The 23,547-nt window shown below is 40.7% G+C and overlaps 2 protein-coding genes across 3 annotated transcripts; one reads left to right on the forward strand and one right to left on the reverse strand.

The window, feature by feature from the left end:
• Positions 1-1,664: 1,664 nt before the first annotated feature.
• On the forward strand, positions 1,665-14,079 carry rab4b (RAB4B, member RAS oncogene family). 2 transcript variants are annotated; one of them, XM_037079168.1, is made up of 8 exons: positions 1,665-1,868; positions 6,055-6,135; positions 7,736-7,850; positions 8,143-8,205; positions 10,325-10,479; positions 10,661-10,756; positions 10,911-11,089; positions 11,217-14,079. In XM_037079168.1, the coding sequence occupies exons 1-7, from the start codon at positions 1,853-1,855 to the stop codon at positions 11,024-11,026; spliced, it is 642 nt and encodes a 213-aa protein (XP_036935063.1). In that variant the 5' UTR covers positions 1,665-1,852; the 3' UTR covers positions 11,027-11,089; positions 11,217-14,079. The 2 variants fall into 2 exon arrangements, with proteins under 2 accessions (XP_036935063.1, XP_036935057.1); XM_037079162.1 differs by lacking the exon at positions 1,665-1,868 and adding an exon at positions 2,089-2,131.
• A 1,181-nt stretch (positions 14,080-15,260) lies between these two features.
• Positions 15,261-22,341, reverse strand: ap2s1 (adaptor related protein complex 2 subunit sigma 1). Its single transcript, XM_037082257.1, has 5 exons — positions 22,183-22,341; positions 21,474-21,623; positions 20,861-20,974; positions 17,915-17,974; positions 15,261-17,051 (listed from the first exon to the last, which is right to left on the reverse strand). Exons 1-5 carry the CDS (start codon positions 22,183-22,185, stop codon positions 16,950-16,952), a joined length of 429 nt encoding a protein of 142 aa, XP_036938152.1. The 5' UTR covers positions 22,186-22,341; the 3' UTR covers positions 15,261-16,949.
• Between the last annotated feature and the right edge of the window lie 1,206 nt (positions 22,342-23,547).

Raw genomic sequence — 23,547 nt, forward strand, 5'->3', positions numbered from 1 at the left:
TGTGCTGATCATGAGTGCATTTGTTTTGATCTTGGACTAAAACTGCCTGTGGCGTATGAAAGGGTCTGTTTCTATGTCATGGCTATTTTCTGCTTGACATGTCTTTCTAAAAGCACGTGAATGCAGCGTGCCTCTCTTGCTGTTTGTCTGAGCAGTGAGTGACGGGGGAGAGTCCAAGGTCAAAATCCCCAATCAACCTGCACACAGACACACACAAGAAGCTTCTTCGCTCCCGCAGTTCGAACAAATATCTACTCTGATGGAGGACGAGAAAGAGGACAAGAGAGACAAAGACACAATGAGACACCCTCAAAGGTAAGCAGAGCGCCTAACGGAAGCAAAAACCTCCCTCTTTTCTTTCTGCCTGGTGCACACCTTTGAGGCCAGCCTTTCTTGTAGCCCACCTTAGGAAAACATCCGTGCCCCCACACGACGCTGAGCCTTGTGTTTCCTTCTGTCTTTAATCTTAGTGAAAAGAGCTTTTAACAAGGCTGGGGAGGATGAGTGGATCTGCCAAACCAGAACAAAGGCAGGGAGGAACTAGGGGAGATAGTAGCAGAGTGGAGGGCTCTGTAATTTATCACCTGTTGCCCTTGGGCGGCCCAGCACTCCACGCCCTGGGCTCTGCTTGAATGTGTACAAGTATGTGTTTGTGTATAAGTGTGTGTGCAGGTATGGAAAGGTGATGAATGAATAAGCAAAGAACAAGAAAACAGACATTCCTCATTCCTCTAAAACCTCAAAAGACATTACTATGAGCAATTATTTCCAGGGGAAAGTAGTCATCTGCTTGCCAAAGACACCACAGTCATGCATAACGCCCTTTACCACAGACATAACATGTTCATGCATTGATTCTTTTTTTTTTTTTTGCAGCAAAGTAAGAGTAAGAACAGTCAGAATAGACATAAAATAAACCAAAATGAACCAAAAATGCCAGATCATGTTATATCATGTCATGGTAATGCTTCTCTATCAAACCAGGTCAGACTGCACCTTACTGTCTCTAGAAGATTCAGTCCTGGAGTACCTTTATCTTTGCCTGCCACCTTGTGGCTAGTTGTTGCACCTGCAGAGATATATAACAGCATAACTACAGTATCATTAATGTTTGATTTTACTATTGTAATGTTATAAAAAAAAAAATTAACCACGTTAAACTATTTGGAAAACGCCTGCATTACATGAAAAAAAGTGCTTCAAAAAAAGAGAGAGAGAGAGAGAGAGAGAGCAAGTTAAAGTGAGACTGGTGATTTAATGCTGCATTCACGTTCTGTACGTGTGCAGTTTCTTCTCAAAACTGAACGGATATGCAAGTAAATTAACGACAAAGCAAAACGGAAACTATGATATAATATACTTCTGGTATATTTAGCTTTATTATGAAATTAATGGGAACACAATTATTAACAAAAGAAGATTACAAGTGGAAATTTCATGATAAATTAGCCAATGTGGTCAGTTTATCCACTGATTTATGGGGGGATTGTGGATTATGAACTCATAATCAACATATAAGGCATTTACAAACAACAACTCAACAATAAATCCAAACCAAACACAGTATTTTCGACCGCCTTGTAGGTTGTTCGTGTTCGGGCTTGTTCGTGTCGAAATTCCCACAGAGCCATTAGTATCCGAAGGCAACACGACGACGGATGACGTAGCACGCAGCTGCCGTGTTTGGTTGTGGTCGGAGCGAGTAAGCTAGGAAGGGATCGAGAAAACCTCTAGCATCGTTAGATAAACACCCCCAAGAGGTGTTAACCCAGCGAGTACACGACTGTCACAATACCGAGGGAGCGGTAGAAAAAAAGGCCCGACTGAGTCCCTTCATACAGCGAGGGTCAACATGTCAGAGACATACGGTATGTTTGACTCATTTCATGCTTGCTAGCTGGGACATACACACTGCTCTGTGGTGTGATGTGACAGACGCTGCTAGTCAGCTAACTGGCTACATGGTTAGCTTAGTTTAGCAGCCACCTCAGCGGGTCAGCGGGTCTTGATAGTGATAATTGAGGTTTGGCTGCTGACGGTTCACTCAGAGCTTCTGTCGTAGTCGATGTCTTTGCGTGATTAAAGTGACACCTCTGTTCTACAATGGCGGAGAGAGTTGCTTCCTCAAACGGTCAGTAACATGAAAACAGATGGCGAGACATTTCCAGGTACAAAGAAAAAAAAGTTGGCCAAACTTGAGACACAAAGCAAGCAGGAGCGTGTCGGTACACGATGAACCTTCCCCCAGACGCCGAGGTAACCTGAGCCGTGAATTTCAGGCAGATTGAGTGACCTTGCAACCAGATTCAGCCCCAGTAGGTACTGTGTATTTCCACTTCGAAGGTAACAATCAGCTACTAGGCCTGTAATGAGGAAGTGGGATAGCTGTGGCTTATCGGCTGGTCACCTGTGGAGCGGTAGCTGTCAGGTGTCTTCGTGGTTTCTTCCACATCTGCTCCCATCCTGAATCCAAGTTTCTTCACTTCTGTTTGTACTTCAGACAGTCTACATCTCAAGTAGTACAGACAAGAAGACGTGGCTGCAGCTGTCTGTGGTCACTGACACAACCAACTGACAGACAGAAAGACATTACTATTCTGCATGAATTCTTTCAACATGACTCTGCCTGATAGTATCAGTGGCACAATGGGCCTGACACTGTAGACCCAGTTGTTTTGAAATGGCACACCATCATCTTCTCCTGTTGCACACTCTCTCTCTCTCTCTCTCTCTCACACACTCACACACTCTCTCCATCTATTTCTACTTGTATCCTCTCTCCTTCATTCCTTGTATGAAACTTCATCTCAGTGGGCAGTATTTATATAAAGTGCCAGCGCTAATGGTAGCTGTAATAGCCTTTTATTGATTTCTGTCTCAGTCTCCGGTGCTGTCTCCCCTCCTGGAGCGCGAGTATTGGAACTGGCAAGAAGCATTATGAATACAATAAGCACACGGCCAGGTTGAACAGTCCCAGATGGAATTCATGAACATGTTTAATTCATTCCTTGGTTCAGTATAAGGCAGTATTTCATCCATTTATTTGTATAGCTACAGAATGTAGTTTAGGTAAGACAATAGATGAAATACAAAATGGTAGTTTTTCAGTCGCAATGGACTGGGAGGGATTTTTCTGAGTAATTTTAAATTTGACTGATACTACTTCTAAAAGTCAAAATATACTAGTTACTTTGGTTGGTGTTAATAGATAGCTGAGTTTATCTATTTATGAAGTCTATATTGCTTCATGTAGGCAAAATGTCAATAGGTACTGGAGCTGCCATGAACCATTTAATTGAAAACACTGAATTTTCATTTTTTCCTCAGTTGTCATTATTGATAAATCAGTCAGTATTGAGCATTTTTCACAATCTTTTGACATTTCATAGGCTAAACCATTAATCTTGAGAATAATCAACAATTAATGTAATCATTAATTACAGCCTCAATTTTGTGGTTAATTGATTAGTCCATAAAATGTCATCAGATTGTGAAAAATTACCTTTAGTTGGGTAAAAAAAGAAAAATTAATGACCCTTTGCTTGGCATTGATTTTGGCCTTTCCTACACGGGTCTTTTTGGATAATAATTTATGACTGCTTGACTTCAATCTTATCTCTCTACTTTCCATATTTTTTCTTCTGTCTTATTGTGCAGCATTCCAGGAGTGCACAGATAAATAGAGCGAACATCTCATGCAATTTCAAATGCAAAAGCCTTGTGTACTTTGTCAGTAGATCAGAGGCCAGATCACACGTAGACCGTAGGTAGATCTTGGCCTGGGTGTGTTAAGTGTTGTCATAGTCTAAGTGAATGCAGATAAGAGTGTTTGTCTGTTCCCTCGGGTTATTTAATATTGATGTGTAAAGAATACAATAGCCTGAGAGGCTGCTGTTGAGAGGGCAGCACTGCTTCCCTCCCTCCCCATTGCTTTGACATATTGACAGCTTGATTGTTGTATGCAGATCTCGCATGGGGATATATGAAGTCTGGGAAGCCTTTGAAAAGCTGAGGCAAGCGTTTTGAACGGAGCTGTTAGCTTTTCATTCTGTCACGGCCGCTGTCATGGCCGCTGACAACGTGTGGTTGAGATGTAACACTGGCTGCTGTTGCTGAAGAAAACTAAGTGCTTGTGGGCACCTTTGGTTTGCTTGAGCACTTCTGTTACCATGAATTTTGACCTCTAGCTTGTGTTCCTTGGGAAAACACCCGCTTCAACAAAAAAAAGTGCACTGTAAACTGAGCTGGCGGGTGGCAAGTGTCGGCAGATAAAGGTGGCTCCAAGAGCATTATCATAATAAGTCTAAATGTCACCCAGGAATTAAAGATCAGTCTCATCCGTGCCTCTTTTCTCTTTTTTTTCTAAATGACTGTTTCTGTTGACCTTGAATGGAGCTGAATACTGGCGGCAAGTTTACCTGGCTGTTAATCTCAACAGTAGTCACTAATCATTTGCCAGGGCAGCACTTCATCCAGCAGAGCCAGCGCTTAAGCTTGAACCAAAATTGCACACTGTCTTCAAATTCCAAGTGAAGCAGGCTCTCAGGAGGAAAGGTGCAGTTTGCAATCATGACCTGCTCTTGCAGTCATAGGAAAACAGCGTCACTCTCAGATTTCCTGTTTTTCTTTCACCGGCTCTCTATGTATTACTCACAAACACACGCTCACGTATGAGTCACACACATAAACGGAAGAGATGAAACAGTATGACCATGACAACATGATAAGGACCTAAATTTAAAGAACTGGTACACACTGAAATCATTTCATCAAGTTTTGAATTGTAAATCAACATCAATCAATCAACATTAGAATGATAACATAGCCAATGGATAGACTCTGCAGACACACACGATGCACACATTCATTGTAAATCGTTGCATCAGATTGAGGAATAGTTTTTACATTGCATTGCGTATGTCATTTGATTTAAGATATATTTCATTGAGTGTTTTTGTGAGAGTCAAAGTGTTACACACTTTAAAAATATTATTTATTTATTTATTTATTTATTTCATTTTGACCATTTCAGGATGTTGTGGGGGAGGGGGCAGCGGGATGTGAACACCAGCCTGATTGCAATTTGAAAAGGTGTATAACCACTGAAGTAGGTGGCGGTCTGATTTTCCCTCTGCAGGCTCTGCAGACAAAATGACAGTCCTCAGTCAAGTGTCTCTCAGCACTCCAAAGAAAACAACATAAAACCGCTCCTCTAGAGTCTTAGAAAGCTGAAAAATCTCTGGAGTCGGTCACTGCCTTCTGCAATGATTTTACTGACAAAACAAACCCATGTTGCTCACAGTGCCTACACACCTGCATCTGGGAGACTGCTATTGACTGTATGTACTGTGAGTTTTTTTTAAGCTGCAGTAATGACAACATGATTTTAATGTCAGTTCAGATGTGAAATAGTAAAATGAACCATTGGGGATTTTATGTTAGTTTATTATGAAACCGTTTCCTCACTGATCTACACACACTTTCATACTCCTCCGACATCATTACATAGTTTCATTTTATCTCATGGATCTAGTAGGAATTGCAGCACAGCCAATGTATGTAAATGACCCCTGCAGTGTCACAGCACACAATGGTTGCCTGTCCAATGGATGGCTTTGCATGTCAGTGGCCCTAGTCGTTTGGGCTGTGGATCATCTGCGTGGGTTGGGTTGTACTTTCCAGAGCAAGAGACAACAACAACAACAACATCTGCACAACCAGCTGGCTGTATTCATTAAATCCCTTAGCAAGTCAGTTAACCTTAGCCATGTTCAATAACTCTAAAGCTTTGGCTTTGCTGTAATGACATGTCCTATTAAGTGCTGGTGTCATTTTCCACCTCAGACAAACAAGCATATTAAATTAGAATCATAAGTAGCAGGTTATGCTGATTACATGCCAGGCTTTGTGATTAGCAGGCTAATTTGAGGTTGTTGGATGCTGTGTAAGTAGGAGCTCAATAGGATTAGGAGGGAATCTGAGGATTGTTTCTGGGGATTCTCCTCTCACGACAGTTTGTTGCATTGATCTCTGCCTCCTCTCCTCTGCTTTCAGACTTCCTGTTCAAGTTTCTGGTGATTGGCAGCGCCGGGACGGGGAAATCCTGCCTCCTCCACCAATTCATCGAGAACAAGTGTAAGTTTCTCCCCATTAAAGGCCATTAGTCACATCGGGTTTGCATAAGTGAAGACATAATTGTACCATTACACAGACACACAGAAATCGACATGGTCATGAAATTAGTGCTGCGGATTTCCTGAGGTGTTTCATGGCACATGCTTCAAAGCAGCCCTGAAGCCTCTGTGAGGGTGCAGAGTTATTCATTGACTTCCATGTGGAATCACACTGAAATTACTGCATAAATTGTGTCCGTCCAGATTCCTGACATTCACGTTAGGTAATTATTGAGCCAGCAATGTCTAGCACAATGCAGGCTTTCTGCATAGAGCAGTCCTGTGGTGGCAGAAGTATTAAAATTCAGAATGGAGGAAAATAATCCGAGGCATGCTTCTGACAAAATGTTAAAAAGACTTTGATTTAGATGCCTATTTCATGCTGAACTTAAAAACATGATTTAAAAACATTGACAATGCATGTTAAAAATGAGCTGATTAGAAACCCATGTGTGGTATTACCACCAAAATGTGCTTCAGTTTCAAATGGAGACTCACTTCCTGTGCAAAATGGTCCTTATCAAGACTTCAGTGTCCTGAAAGATTATATTTTTTATTGTCTTGTAAACAATCCTGATTATTTTTAAATGCTTCTGGACTTTAGGGGATCTCCTGTTAGTTTTGTTGCAGGGCATTTTACTATTTTATTATTATTACAAGTACGTGATGACCTTGCTTCAATTCCAGCACAACTTTGCAAGACACTGCACAACCTGAGTTGTTCCAATCAGCAACAATCCTGAACTGACTAATGAGCATGGCACCTCTAATCTATAACAACACTTCATATTTGTTGAGATGATCGCACAGTATGGCTAAGTCTGGTTAAGTAGAAGTATAAAGTAGGATGAAGTGGGTGTAACTCAAAATTGTATCAAAGTACAATCCTTGAGTTAATGTACTTTGTTACATTCCACCACCAGTGCAATCACAACACCCCACCCCCAGATTCAATAAAACATCATGAGCTTCACAGAGTCAGGAAATACATCAGGGCTGTTGAATTGAGCCTGATAAACGTATTATTTAGTTTATTACCTCCTACCGAACATTATAAATAAGAACTTGATGAGTAAGCTAGTTCATAGCAAAACAAGTCATTAATTTTGGAGGATTTCTCATAAATTTCTCTAAAATCAAAAAGTCAGGATTTTAATGTTTGCTGTTAATTGTCAAATGGTAATGTCTAATCGTGTGACAAATCATCTGAAATCTCAGCCACATGCACACACTCACCCACATGCTTGTATTAATTTGATTAAAGACGTGTTAGGTCCCTGTGCTGCACTGGAGAAAGAAAGGGAGGGCAGGTTGACAGTGTTAATCTCATCTCGACTCCCTCTAGTCTCTTATGTGGATATGAGCCGCGGGAAGATAACAACAAAGCAAAGATGTATGATTCTGGGAGCAGAGTTGAAAGTCTTGTCTCCATTATGGCAGTGGATATCTGTTGGAAAGGCTTATCTTCAGAATTGTTATTGCAGAAAAAAATAGAAAATGGCCATGAACTAAGCCAAAGTAAGTTACTCTGCTTCATTCTTCTCTCTGCGTCCTTGTTGCAGTCAAACAGGACTCCAACCACACCATCGGCGTGGAATTTGGTTCCCGAGTGGTCAATGTTGGTGGAAAGACGGTCAAACTGCAGATCTGGGACACCGCTGGGCAAGAGCGTTTCCGGTACAGCCTGCAATATTTTACTGCTAAGGGTCTGGCAAAAAGAATTACAAGGTTAACAGGAATTACAGGGCGCATGTGCTGTCTTTGGGCAACATCCAGCTTCAGACAGTCCCATGCGGAGATGCCACTGTCTTGTTTATCAGAGCAGCAGGAGTAATTACTTGCCTGAATGATGATAATAGCTCAAAGCAAGGGACAGTTTCGCATTCACCCTCAGCAGCCATGTTTCACCAGCTGTGTTGATTTTGTAAATTTATTATTTTAACCAAAGATTTCTTCATTCACTCCACAGTTCTGTTACACGCAGCTACTACAGAGGAGCAGCTGGAGCGCTCCTCGTCTATGATATTACCAGGTGAAACAATCACTGCACTCACTGTAGCTCTAATTCTCTACAATATCTGCGACAAAATAAACATTTACATTTATCATTCTCCGTATTTTGCGACATGACAAAAGCCCATTACTTAAATTGTCCTACCAGTGTGGGAAATGTCTCCCAAACCTGGGAATGTTCTCAATTAAATGAGAAATCATCACAAAGTACCCCCCCCCAAAAAACCCTCACAACATTGCGGTCAGAGGTGCACCTTACCATGCATTCGCAGCAATGATATTCAAACTGTTGAAATTGGATCTGGCTGGATTTGAAATTGAAATTTACTGACCCATGAGGCTTATCTGTAAATAGCATTTCGCTTCACTCTCAGTTTATTTTCATGTGCACATATATTGTTGCGTTCAGTCTTTGTGGCACAAGAAAATCATAGTGTGTCCATACCACCTCCAGAAATTGTGCAATTTAATGAGCACACACCGGGATCCATACTTTTGATATGATATGAGTGTGTGGGCTGTATTTCATAAGCTTTGGGTTGTGAAATCAAGATGGAGTGAATGCGGTAATGCAAAGAGACAGGGATGTGATATAGTTTGTGTTTGTAAGAATGTATAGGCTTTTGTGGCAGAAGAGGTGGAGTGCAGAGTGGCAGGAGCTGTAATGTAGAGGCATCCTCTGGCAGGAAAGCAGAAGTTCATCACAGAATGTGTCACCTGAGGGAAAAAAACAGAAAGAGTGAAGGGAGATGGAAACCATGAAAGAGAAGAGAAGGGGAGATGGAGACATTTATCACGTTACACAGGTGGAAAGGTTAGCAGGATGGATGAATGTATCTGAATCAGATCGCAGCTGAGCTGCTCTGTCTCATCAGCGTGGGGATGAGGACTGATGACGCCATTCATTGGCTTATTGTGAAAGCAGCTGTTAAACATTATTCTGCTGACCCACGCCCTTCTGCTCACTTCACTGGCCCCTTGTTACCATGGACACCAGGGTCCTGTGTCCTTGGCTTTAACCCAAAGAAGTTCATTACAAAAGTTCTTCATTATCCAACAGATCAACCTGTCTGTGTTATAGTTAATCTGATCCAGTGAGTTGAGGTGAAAATATGTATCCAACTTAAAGTCTCAGAAGGGCTGCTGTTTTCACTAATGAGTAGTAACTATAATAATCATGATAGAAGGTTGGTATTTATTACTAGGTGTTAATTGATACAGCTTTTTCAGGGCTGACACTGATATAAGAAATCCAGGAGACCGATAACCATATGGAACTGAATTGCAGTAAAAATGACTTAAATGTTTCCTTTTTCTGCAACTTCATACTTCCTCTCCACTACATTTATTGATCAATTTAGTTACCAGCTACTTTGCATATTCATACTATTTCATTGTTTATAGGGTATTCATTGTGATGTTCTACCAATCAGATATTGTTGTGGGCGGCACACCGTGTGAGGGGAATTTTGCATCAGAGCCAAAGCAGCACAAAGTTTATTTTATCGGTTTATTTATTAGTCATCTACACATGAGAGTTCCTCTGTGTCAGCCACCAACCAAACATGAAAAATGTGTTTCATTTTGGCGATTCTAAATTTAGACTGACTGTTTTCTTTTTAGAAAAAAAAGTAACCCTCTGAAGACTCTGTCCTTAGATACTGAAATTTAGTACCAAGGTTATACTATTGAGTCCTTGAATTGAAATAATCAGCTGGATGTAAGTTTTCATGTGATTATATAAGAGCAGCTCAGGTGTTTATATAAAGGAAGAAGTCACAGTACAGGCATTTATGAGAATTTATTCACATCATCATTTAATAGGTGAATTCAACACATGGCAATCAAAATTAATTTATTACCACACATGTCAAGAGCACTTTAAGGGTCTATATATACTCCTAAACAGACGCAGACCGCAGATGTGTATGTAAATCTGTATAGGTAGACATGTTCACACACATGCACTTGTAGTCCTTGCTGACAACAACGTGAGACAGAATTTGCATGTCACTTGCACCTTGAGGCTATGCAAAACCATTTGAGCTGAACATGTTTCATGTTGATCTTTTACAGCCAGATGATAAACTAGCCATCATGTTCCACTAAGTGTCCATCTGCCTCATCCTGTCTTATAGTCGGGAGACATACAACGCCCTCACCAACTGGCTGACAGATGCACGGACTCTGGCAAGCCCCAATATTGTTATTATCCTGTGTGGCAACAAGAAAGACCTGGATGCAGACAGAGAGGTGACCTTCCTGGAGGCGTCGCGCTTTGCTCAGGAGAACGGTGACTGATGTTAAATCTACATCATCCTGCATTTCAATTCCTTTAGTCTGGTTTATTCTGTATCCTTGCTCTTCATGATTAATGCCACCACATCCTGTCCTTTGTAGCTCCTCCAGTCTTTTACACTCTTTTCTTTTTTTTTCACTCCACCTTGAATGTGTGCTCTTTATATGCACATTAGAGCTGATGTTTCTGGAGACGAGCGCTCTGACTGGGGAGAATGTGGAGGAGGGTTTCCTGAAGTGCGCTCGCACCATCCTCAATAAGATAGACTCAGGTACTCATTTCATTGTTTGTTTTAGATTGGGCGTTCCTGTCAGATTACTCACACTTGTGTTTGGTTTTATTCATGGTCTTGAGTACATGCAGCCCTGTGGACCCTCCTTTAATCTAGTGTGTCTGACATTTCTTGTTCTGTTTTTGTTTCAAAGGCGAGTTGGACCCGGAGAGGATGGGTTCAGGTATCCAGTATGGAGATGCTTCGTTGAGGCAGCTGCGACAGCCCAGAGGCACCACCACACAGAATAAACAGCAGTGTAATTGCTAGGGATCGGGGGGCACCACCCTCACCTCAGCCCACAGGCCCACACAGACAGGACGCCCACTACAGGTCAGTGACATGTCATCAACTCCGGCTGTAACATCACAACTTGACATGAAGTCCACCTCTAACCTGTTTTAGTGTTGACAAGTCAGTGATCGTCTTTTCCCGTCTCCTTTCTTTTCCCACGTCTCAGCTCCAGGTGTTTTTTGGTGTGTGGGACCCTTCCCTCTTCAGTCTCACACACCTTGGATCACCTGGATGAGTGGTCATGGAGATCACTGCAACCCCTTTGGCCCTGCGTCTGGCCAGGGAAACCCCTCAGTGTGAACATGCTGGGATCACAAAGAAGAGGACTCCTCTTCTTCTTCTAAAAAAAAAAGGCAGTTTCTCGGCTACTTACCAGACAATGACGCGTCAAGGGTTGTGTGTATGGGCTGTCCTACTGTTGTTTTATCGCTGTGCTTTTTCATTCTGGTTTTAGTAACACAATCCCGCTTTCTATGTTTGCACATCACTGTTTATAAATTATTATTGGTAAACTATTTCCGCGTATTCATCGCTCAACCTATCTGGATATGATTCATGATTACTTTGGTCAGAGCTTTTGAGTTGTTACTTTCATGAAGACACCTGTTGATAACTTGCTTTTTCTTATCAGTTATTTTAATCCAGTGTTGTTGTTTTTTTTTCACAAATTCAGCCCATCAGTCATAGTGATAAAAGTATCCTCCTGTAAGTCAGATGGAGAAAACAGATTTTGGTTCTGAAATAACTGTATATAAATTGAGATCCAGATACAATGCAAATCTTTGTAACGGTTTCTGCAGTTGTGATCCAGTACATTTTCCCAGTAATGGAAGCAGCTAATTAGTGAGTTAAAGGTGCAATATATACAAATTACACCTGTCAAAATTATAATCAAAACAAATAAGGAGCAGCATGGGACCAAAGTAGCATCTAATTGCTGCTAACCTCAGTTGCTGTTAGCTAGTTAGCTTGCTGGCTCGGTTAGTTGTGAGTCTGGTGGTGCAGATCTCGGAGCACCGGGGGAGTGTTGGTGTTTTACACCGGCAGCACAGGAACTTTGGATGGCTTACTGGTTTGCATGGTAAATTCAGTAGATATCTCTCCAACATAATGTAGACTTCATAACATCAAAACTGTTTTTTCTTCAGATTTTGTTGATCATTGAGTTAATTTTTGAAGGTTTTCAACTAAAGTTAATATTACACCTTTTTAGAAGTGTGTTTAAGATTTTAAAAGTCAAACAGGTCCAAAATGTTCATTTTCGCACTCTGAGATGTGTGTTATGTTCAGTCATTTGCCATTTTTGGCTTGCATTAACATGCACTATTATGCCATAGAGTGTTGGCCTTAGTAATATACTTGTTATTGTTGATCTACAGTATATTATTTTCTTTGTGAACCTGTCTCTATCAAAGGAATAGTCCAGTCACCCCACTCTACATCCACATAGAGGAGCCTGTGGGTCAGGTTTAAAGCACAAAAAAAAGAGATGTTGCTCTTTATTTTACTCCAAAGTTTCCAAAGTCTGTACATTTTGCATTATCAGATTTAGCCCCAAGTGTCTCTGGTCCTATCACAGTGTAATGTTAGGAAAGGGTCATCAGTTTTCGCAAAACAATGTCTCTGACTCCTCCTGCTGGCACTTTCTCCATTTTCTTGACCTCCCTTTATTTCATGCTGCACATACTGTACAAGGGACGTCACAGGAAACCACAGTTGGTTTTGCTTCGGTGCCATGTTTGGGAGACTTTTCAAACTGCCCACTCAGTTCCCTCATAGAGGCTCGACACTGTTTAATCCTGCGAGGTTGTCAGTGCGCCTTGATGAGAATCAGGATTCTGTTCAAGTAGATTTCAGTCCTCCTCGTCAAGCTCTGTAACACCTCTGCTCTGTGTCATTGAGTTTGCCGAGCCGACCCAGATGTTTGCTCCTCAGAACAGACCCTGAGCTGCCCCTGGAGAGAAACAGGGAATTTCCATTGAAACATGGTTTCCTCTTTCCGCGTAAAACACACAGCGTGGTTCGTGGTGCGGCGGGAGGAGAATGAGGTTGTGAGTTAATAACTCAAAAACATCCCCTCCCTACTGTCGAGTCAAAGGCACTGCTTCTGTCTTAACCACTGAGAGCAGGTCACACTGACCCAGCCCAGAGGATATTAAAAAACAAACCTGTCTCTCATGTCTCCTCCTCAAGTGTAAGCATATGTCCTCCCAGACAAACCATATGCGTTTTAAGCTTGAGTGAGCCAGCACACTGAAGGGAAAAGAGATGGTGAGCACACATGAGATGGTATAGGATATCAAGAGACAGATGGTCAACAAAAAGTCGTTTTCAAAATATATTGGCATCGTGTGATAGTTCGACTCCTTCTGCAAGTGCACTTTTACTTTTGAATTTTCATGTATGTTTTTTTGTTTTGTTTATATGCTGCAACTATAGAAATGTACATTTTATTTTACATGAACAGTATCCTGTAATAAAGATTTTAATTGTAGATGTTTTCATTTCTTACTAAATAACAACTGAGGCTCTCGATTTGATGTCCTCGTTTGTGACTGTAGTGGTGGCAAACGCCTGCTGCGTCTGAGGTTTGACCTGTTTGGATGCCTCCTGCTGACGTGGAGGTGACGATGAAAGGGCGTCGACTTCCTGAGCTGTAGGAGGCCGTCAGTGGCAGCGGCTCTGATCACTCATTCACAAGCAGTCGTATATGTTCAAACTGTCAAAAATCATCGAAATGGTCGAAGCAATAGTTGGCTTTCATTTACCTGTGTGTATTCATTGTACAGTTCAAAATAAGATTCAAAATAGCCATTCAAAAAAACATTGATTAAATTGTGACGAACACAATCTGACTCAGTTGTTGCTTAGTAACTAATGTTATATAATCACCCTAAATTCTACTGTACATCTCAAGTAACCTATGCTGTAAATAAGATTTGTCTATTGTCAGTTGAGGGTGAGTGTTGCTCATTGATTGTATTGATTATGCAATTCCCAGTAAACTGCTTGTTTTTTTCAGTTAATAACTTTGGCCTGTCTCCTGGATGTGAATGTAAATCCTTGTCTACTGTAGGTTCCTGTGGATTTGCGACTACAGATGGTCTTAGAAATGGTGGCTGAAACACTTGCTGCAACACTGAACCAACTCAAAAGTTCCTCTACTCGGAAAATACTAACAGTGGGCGTACTGTGGGAACTGAAGTGTAAGGGGGGCAGGTGTAAAATTACCTGCAACATGCATATGGCTTCTGCATTATCCAGAAGGTGCCACGACCAACCCAAAGATGTTCAGTGGCCCCTTCTGGCCCCCCCATGAAAAATGTCTGGGTTCTGCCTCCTCCCTGTCCCTTACATAGACCCCAGTCCCTGCGATGGACCTGCACTGAGGTCCTCTAAAGGTTCCAAGTCCCTTGTGAAAATCCCTGCCATGGAAATGTGGCTACAGTTGAAGTATGTCACATCCTGAACATAGGTAAATCTTACTTTCTTCCCTCTCCCCTGTGAGCAGCAAGCCATAACACATCAGCTTTATAGGCAGCCGACTTAACAGACCCTGAAATTCAACAATGGAATCCATGCACATGATTCATTTGGACCATCTTCCATTCTTCAGTCGACTCATTTCTCTCAGAGGCAGTCAGGGTGAGGTTAGGATATCAGAGGACTCATATGATGAAGAGTAAATGCCCTCCGTGTCCAATTGTCTGGATTTATGTTCTCGGGTCGATGGAGCAACGGCTAGAGTGGTTTAATGTAGCTGAAGTGGATATATTGACTGATTTATTGATCCGAGGCAGGCTGTCGGGATGACCTCATGATAAATTGAGAAGCTTGATCTGTTACCACTAGATGGTGCTAAAATACTGGACAGGAAAACCTGGATTTGCTGTTTGTGAAGAGGTTCAGTTGAACTATATACCTGTCAAACTGACAAATATACAAAGGAAGGCTGTCAACTACGTGTTAAGACATATCAGAGTCTAGATCATAGTGTCTGCACGTATCAGTTAAATAGAATGCTTTTTAATGAAAAATTCAAATTTAAGACCATTTAATAACTTACAATGCCGAATATTACATTAAATGTTAAAGTTTTTAAGGACCTGCTGACTCCCTAGTATAGATGAGAAAATATCAAAGATTGCATTTAATAATAAAATTTCCTTTTCGTACACATCGATTAGGAATCAGAAGCAGAGACGGTTGATGTTGATGTATCACTTCATCTGTTTATTTTATTATTTACATATAATGGGACGTATTGATGCGGGTAGCAGAGTCGTAGACAGAAACACATACACACACACACACGTCTTCCATCAACAGACTCACACAGGTGGACAATAAGGGAAGCAGTACATATTTCACAATTGCCTAATCATTAAAAAAAAAGAAAGAAAGAAAATACAAAAGTTGAACAACAGTAACATTGTGAAACCACCTTTGACACCACTGTGACTGGATATGGTTAAAATTAGAGTATAACGAGCGACCTCATAAACATAAAAGTCCAGCAAAGGGACATTTGTTTTTGCCAAAGTTCATGAAGCTTGCAGGAGGAATTTAAAAGCCAATTTATTCTAACTGCTCAGACCGTACAGTGAGCAAGAAGCACTCGTTTTGGAATGAATGTGTTAATTTCACAATATTCAACAAGATACACTGTATGTACACACCATACGAAGCAAACTTCACAGTACTGCCCTATGTAAAACACACTCTCCAAAGTCTGAGTCTATCTGAGTGCGTTTGTGTCTTAAGTGTTTTTAAGCGTGACCAACAAGCACCATTTAACGTACTGAGTTGCATTGAATGATCTCGACAGTCTGAAACATAATGAGAACGATTACAACATCCACAGAGCTGCTAACATAACCTACACTGTTTATCATCATCAGCCACGTCTGACACGGCGCACAGGTCGCAATAACACCCTGTCAGAATGGCACTCATCCTGAGTACACTCCATTCAATAATGAACCTGCCATGGCGGGTCAATTGCTCTAAAGGGCTTTCTAGTTGTAGTTTGCTTGTACTGCGATCCAGATACAAAACAAGCAGAAGGCGTGACGAGTCTGCTGCCACATCATAGGCGAGGGCTGTCTTCTGGTGGATTTATAGGACTGGCTGCAGGGCTGTTGTAAGTGCTCAATGAACGCACACGTATCATTACAGGCGGTCTCTCTTTATACATGGTGCTTGTTAGTTACAGTAGTGCCATTGAATGAATGTTGAGAGTAATGAGGGGAGGAGAGGAGGAACGCAGGAGACTGATCTACATCAGTGTTTCCACACTGCACAGCGATATAAATGCACATACTAACTGGTTGCCACATGAAATAAATCATTTTCTGCAGCTTTGGGGAAAGTGAACAGAATATAAAGTTGATTGTGACTAAAGCCGCATTTCCACCCCAGGGACTAGAAACCTTGAGGAACTCGGTGCGTTTCCACTGCAGGAACAGGGTCTAAATTAAGTTCCAGGGACAAATTTCCCTAAAGCTTTGTGGCGTAAACGCAACAAACAGGTTGAAGAAACCTTTTGGTTTTATCGAAAAGTAGTTCCTGACACGAAAAGTTCCTGGTACTTTGGGTGGTAACAAGGCTTTATGAGATGTTAACATGTTGAAATGTACAGCCTTCATGCTGCATGACTTCATTAGAAGTACAACAGATAGACTGCTATGACAAACAGGTTAATTGAACTTCCATATTATATATCCATATGTAAACAATATTCTGTATTTCTATTTCTAAAAACACCCCGCCCCTTAAGTTCTCTAAGGAGTGAAGTCTGCTCTGTAGAGGCAGGCCAATGATAGGGGGTCCTTTTTCCAGAGTTAAGGGGAGGTTGATTTCGGTGCCGAGGCGGGCAGGAAGGATGGGTGTCCGGTTTCTACTCAAGCGACTGGAGCATGAGGAGCTGTTTGAGGACCTTGGTTTGACTGGTCTCCCTGATCTCTCCTGCCAGGAACATCTCATCCACCACCGTGTACACCTTGAAGTGTGGACACAAGAAGTGCATTAGTGAGCAGGAAATGCACAAACACCACAAACCACATGCAACACTGTTGAAAGCAAAGTGACATTATCTTCTTAAAAGGGGTTGGGTTTCCAGGAAAATTGTCCTATGACAAGACATCATCCAGCCTGTGGTCATCACTACCCAACCCCACCTCTGTGTCATCAAAATGTAAAAATAACCGCCGGATGACTAAATACTCCTGGCAAACATGACCACATGTGAAATGGATGTATAATGGGATGAATCAGCCTTTCTTGCCACACACCTGAGAAAAGAGGGCGACTGAGTGTGTGAAATAGTTTTGGCTGAGGAGCAGCGGGATGTTGTTGGATGGGAAGGACAGGGAGGTTCTGATGAAAGCGGACGGTTCGTGTCGCTTGGCAAACACACCACTGCACGACCAACATTACTGATGATACACTGACGTGACTCAGGCGCAAATGTTCACAGAAAAGGCAACGTTTTAAAGTTGTTGGCGACGTTTGGGCTAGTTTTCTTTCAACATTTTAATGCTGAATTCTTACATATTTAATCTTCAAAAGTTGAACCTGAAAACTAGAACAAACACTAGCAGCAGTCTGTGGCCACAATTTCAGAGATGTTTGTTGTTTATCATTTCTATTTATGGGAAATGTATATCCATCCTCCACTAAAAATGATTTAGATGAATCTCACTGAACGAATGCTCAAGTTGTGAATATTATATCAGTTGCCATGGCACTGTAATGAAATAATTGTTTTTTCATCTGTTTCTCCTCTGCTCCTTAATTTGATTGAGGTGTTTGGAAAAATAACTTGAAGTTTCAGAGGCAAGAACAATCTTGCAAAATCCTTACCTTGTAGAAGTTGAACACAAGGTCCAATTCACACACATTGTGGAAATACTCATTCAGCACCTTAAAATAAAGAAAGGAACAGTGAAAAAAAAAGGTCAATTTATTCAGACAGCAGCCAGGAGATAACCACATACTACTCTACTCTAAAAAGACATACAGATGTAAGGTAATTGTGTGTCTTGGTGTGATGCATTACTGCAGAAATAAACTGACATCGAAGCAGCAGCAGAATCCACTTAACAGCCATGTAATAAGCCGATTTCCACTACAAGGCCATCCACCCAAAATACACTGCATGAAAATCTATGTGGCTCTCGTCTCATCTGGTTTCCACAAGAGATCATTTTAAGTGACACAGTATCATTCTCAGTTCTCAATGGCACAACTCCTGCTTAGAGTTTGGGTGCAGTGACTAAAAAAAAAAGGTAGTAAAAAAGAAACTTCTACTGTAGTGATTTTAAATGGGTTATTTTTCCTTGAACACGTGGCTATATCCAACAACCAGGCTGGAAAGTACAACTTAAGGCCATGCTGTGCATTTCAGAATGCACTTACATGCATTCCTTCATAGTCAAACATTACATGGAATGACCTTCACTCCAGACGGCTCTGGATAGAAAATGCTCTACTGTTTGTCTTAGCCAAAAACAAACAGCAGATTGTACATTAAGCTCACAATTTCACTAGGTTCGTATTTGATTTATAAAACTGAATGTGATTAGAAAAAGTAAAAGCTGTTTCCCAGAAATAACAATCATTAAGAACAAGAAGCACTTGAGCTGTATAATGACTCAACATTTTGAGAGTAAGATATATAATAACCATAGCAACTCCTATTTGTATGTTCTATTTCAAATGAGATACCCACCATTTAAATTAAGACACCAACTACTCCATATGGACTGTTGGCATCAAGTTTTCTGAAGATAATATAAATTGTGTGACACTGTATGTTACACTTACACTGATTGCTATATTACTCCAAAATATAGTCTCTACCTTGAAATATGTCAGACATTTCTGTCTCGCAGTACATGCAAATTGTACACAGCAAGGAGCTGCAGAAACTCATTAGAGTATCACCTCCACATGGGAAACCTGTTGCGTAAGTAGGAAATTTCCATTTTGGGTTTATGGTGTTTAAAAAACTCTGCTACAAACACAAATGCCAGAATGACGATATCACATCCCACATACAGTACACTACAGTGGGAAGTAATGATAAACTGCGGATATGAGAAGAACAAATTATGATTCACGCAGTGATCAATGCAGGCCGATATGTGCTGAATTTAATGAAAGATTAACTAGCGAAATGTTGTGGATCGAAATATGGCCAGAAGCTTTGCAACAAGTCACTGAAATTTTTATTTATTTCCATGTTTTAGTTTAGGATCGATATGGTTTTTTCAGGGCCAAAATTCATTACTAGTAATCAAGGAAACCGAAAACAGATATTTACAATAAAAATAAAAGTCTTAGTATCAAAATTTAGTGATGGAATGTAACCATGATTTATTCAAGTACTGGACGTAAAAGTACAATTTTAAGGTACTTTACTTGAGTATTTCCATTTCCTGCAACTTAATCCCCTCAACTTTTGTTACTAGTAACTTTGCTGATTCCAGTTTCCAGTGTTGACAGCCCATTTCTGTCACATCACATTTCAGATAGTGTTGTGGACAGGACACTGAGCAAGACCACAGCGTGGTGAAAACAGACAGGATATATGCTGCATTAGAGCCAAAGTAGCACATTTTATAATGTATCTATAATACTGGCAGTCAGACCCAAAACAGCACTGATGCAATAATCAGCCAGCATTTTTGGTGAATATTGTCTGTGTGGGCTCTCCTTAGTAATATGTTTTCCCTTTGCTGAACTCTTCGTCCACTTCTTTGAGGATAACTTCTTTATGAAGTGAAATAATTTAGTTTTCACAATTAAATACACACTCTGACTATTCTTACTTTATAGGCATCATGCATAAACTGATTGGTATATGCAATATATACTACTAGTAAAATAGAACCATAACATTATTGGTAGATCTGCTGTGAACCAAGATCTGAAATGATGCGCAGTTTTCTGATTTAGCTGCAGTGGCACTTTATGGGCCAACATGAGTACTGAGAGGAGGTGACTGCGCAGAAAGAGGTTTTACAGTAGTGGACACAGACCTTATTATGAAACTACCAAGTTTTGTTCCAACCAAAATGCATGCACATTAAAAATAAATAAAATCTGAAATGCCTGTTTCGTTGCTTAGCAACATCTTTTTGGCCAGGCTGTTTTAAGCCAGGGTTATTATTTCATTGTGCACTGTCCGTGCTGTCAGTTACTATCAGACTTGATTTATAATTAGTGATCAATTTGTTATTCTATTGCTGAAGGCTTGTTTCCAGCATCACTTGACCTGGTATTATCTAACCCTGAGCAAAGTCAGTAACAGCAGTCCCTGAACACAAGAGTGTTAAATGAATTTGGAAACTTGTAGGAGTGTGTTTTGGAATTTGAACTGACATAGACTGTCATGCTAAATGGTTGAACGGTGACTCATCTGTTGCCTCGTGTACCAATCCGATAATCCATATTCCACTGAAGACAGAACTTCACGTGGTAATTATGGGAGTTATTTAGATACCACTGCAATATCATACAGTTAGTGTGGACTACGCCTTACATTTCTCTTATTGTAAGATGAATCACCCAGAAACTTGAACACTGACTAATAAAAAATTAATGTCTGTAAAGTAAATGTTATTTGACTGCAGTCCATACTACCTGCATGAATGCAGGTTTGAGATTAAGGAGCTGTGAGACTGTACCAAAGGGGAAATTTAGTAGGAAATCATTAACAGACATTCCTGGAAGCAGTCAGACCATAAGAATTGAATCATCATAGTTCACTTACTGAGTGTATATATAATGTGTTGTGTCAGTTACCTCTACAAAGTTGTGGATTCCCTCGAGGTATGCCAAGTTGTTATCAGTCACATCCACACAAATGCAGAAGTACAGACCAGCATAACGCCGGTAAATGATCTTGAAGTTCCTGAACTGTGAGAACAACACAGATTAAGCTTCTTGAGAACTCTCTCTCTCTCTTGTATTTTGACAACAACAGCAGCTTTACTTAGACTTAATCCTTCCATCTTTCAGATAAAACCCACCCAGTACATTTCTAAGAACTCAGAAAACATAATATAAAAAGATGAGGATTTTATATTTCTCTCGAACACCACCTAATTGTTGCATTGCTCTTTTTTCAAATTATTTCAAAAACTGACTTATGATTTGTTTAAGTAGCTGGTGGAAAATGCCTGTAACGTGGGACACATATGAGTCACCCAATTATGATACTAAAAAGAAGCCACAGAAGAAATGTTTAAGAACAGTTTGGCTTCAGTCATTATACTGTGGTCCTTGTGAGGCATTGGAAAAAAAGTGCTGGTTTAACTGAACAAAGCAACATAATTGGCAATACCAGTGAACCATCGAGAAGAGAAGAAGTTTGCAACCAATGCATGCATATGTATAATACTGATTTATCCCTTACCTCCACAAAGTTGGTGTGCTTGGCATCCCTGACAGTTACCACAGCATGCACTTCCTCAATCAACTTCTGCTTCTCATCATCATCAAACTGCATGTACCATTTGGCCAGTCGTGTCTTCCCTGCTCGGTTCTGGATGAGGATGAAGCGGATCTACGTGACAAATTATGATAAAGAGAGACAAAAATGAGATAAGAACAGACTTCGTAAATACTTGTCATGGTCAGGATGATTATCTGATGTTAGCGTATAGTTGTCATTCGTTTAACTTATATTCAACACCAGAAGTCCTTAAATATCCAGCAGTTATATCTAACAGCAGTATCTGTACGGAGATACCATCATTTAGCCAACTGTAGCGTTAGCTTGCTAAATACTGACAGCGTTAGATTAAGCTAGCGTGTAAGCTAGCTTTAGTTGAACCACACCCAATGAAATTGATAACATGATTGTGCAAAACCCTTGACAAAGTCAACATTATCACCGAGCGATCTATTGGAGTTAAGTGCTGATTTGAGTCCGCGGTAAAACATCGTGACTTCAAATCTGTGGCCTTAGACTGCTGTAGTAAGTTAGCTAACTAGCTAGCTACCGTTTTCTACTGACTGAATGAAGAAGCCATCCAGCGAACTCTCAAATGCTAAAAAGCTAACGGTAAGACGCTACTACCATACAAAAAATGTAAAACATTGTTCATCTGAGACATATTTACCATTGTCGTCTCCTAAATATGGACCCCAGGGGCTCCAGAATAGCGTTCCTGAACAATTATGCTCCGATTTCACATAAATACATCAGTAATTTCTTCGACCGCTCGTCCGCTATCTTCACAGAGCTAACAGGAAGTGAAAGACTACGCCAGTTGCGTTGCATGGTGGGGAATGTAGTTTTTGTCGCCCCATTTAGAATGCATGACATGCGGTATAGAACTTCAAGGACCAGCGTTCTTTCGTAGCGTACGCCGTTGAGTCGTACTTTGGATCACATGAGAGGCAAAAGGGCGATTACTTTTTTTTTCTTCTCCTAAACAGAAACTAAATAATGAATAGATTAAAAGAAACTGAAGAAGAGATGGATGACAAAACTTACAAACATTTTAATGTGATAGTAAATGTCAAACGTACATTATGACATACATTTTTCAATGAAATAATTTAAATTGAATTGGATTAGCCTCTGCAAGACTGTTGAGTTTGACTATCATTAAGGTTTTTAAAGAAACTAACTATTAGAATAATAAAAAAAAACACATTCATTTTCCATCTTTAAAAATAGTAGAGTGTGTATACATGTGGTTATGACCCCACACTTGTGAAACACCTCAGTATCACTTGCATACACAAAACAGAATGAAAAAGTAGCCATATATATACACACACATACATATATATATATATATATATATATCCACCCCATTGAGGTTACATCATTTGTGGTTGTTTTCTGCAGAGTCAGGGCTCAGCGTTTTGTTTACTGGCCTGGTTGGGCGGCCATTCACCACAGAACATTGCCCAGACCGCCTGGACAGCTTGCCTCTCTGTTCTGGGCGTTTAGGGAGTCAGATGGGGGATGGGGGGGAACTGTGATTGTCAGGGATTGCACAACTGTGAGTGAAGGAATGTGCCTGCCCTTGGGACCCAGAAATATTTCAGCTGCAAATACAGAGTGGGTTGAGGTGGGATGGGGAAAAGAAATAAAACGAAAGGGAAAACCAACCCGTGAGTAAACAATAAATGTAGTGTTGTTCTTCCATATAGTATTTGCAGCTGTGTTTTGATACTGCTGTGTCCAGGGTAATAACAGCACCGCAGATGTGGTAATCTGTGTGTGAAAATTAAATAGCTCAAATGGATGCATGTGTCAAATGGACAAAAGTTTTATGATAGGGCCCGGGCCCTTGTTGGATGACCTGTGGTAAGAGAAAAGGATGTAAAACATAGGCAGATTATTCAAGAGAAACTCTGACCCCTGCTAATCACGCTCTGTGTGATTGGGGTCATGCAAATATTGCTGAGATCGCAGTGACTAACATGATTGGACAGAAGCTTGTAGACTTATTCAAACTGAGGCCAGTGCA

The sequence above is a fragment of the Acanthopagrus latus genome, chromosome 2 (genome assembly GCF_904848185.1).
Source record: "Acanthopagrus latus isolate v.2019 chromosome 2, fAcaLat1.1, whole genome shotgun sequence".
In the NCBI taxonomy this organism is placed as follows: Eukaryota; Metazoa; Chordata; class Actinopteri; order Spariformes; family Sparidae; genus Acanthopagrus; species Acanthopagrus latus.

Excerpts from the sequence above, each read along its gene's own strand:
- rab4b (XM_037079162.1), top strand. The coding sequence starts at position 2,104 with ATGGCGGAGAGAGTTGCTTCCTCAAACG. Across the intron at positions 7,851-8,142 it reads GCTGGGCAAGAGCGTTTCCG|TTCTGTTACACGCAGCTACT; the intron begins GTACAGCCTGCA and ends TTCACTCCACAG. Across the intron at positions 10,480-10,660 it reads GCGCTTTGCTCAGGAGAACG|AGCTGATGTTTCTGGAGACG; the intron begins GTGACTGATGTT and ends TATGCACATTAG.
- ap2s1 (XM_037082257.1), bottom strand. Across the intron at positions 20,975-21,473 it reads AGCACACCAACTTTGTGGAG|TTCAGGAACTTCAAGATCAT; the intron begins GTAAGGGATAAA and ends TTGTTCTCACAG. Across the intron at positions 17,975-20,860 it reads GAATCCACAACTTTGTAGAG|GTGCTGAATGAGTATTTCCA; the intron begins GTAACTGACACA and ends CTTTATTTTAAG.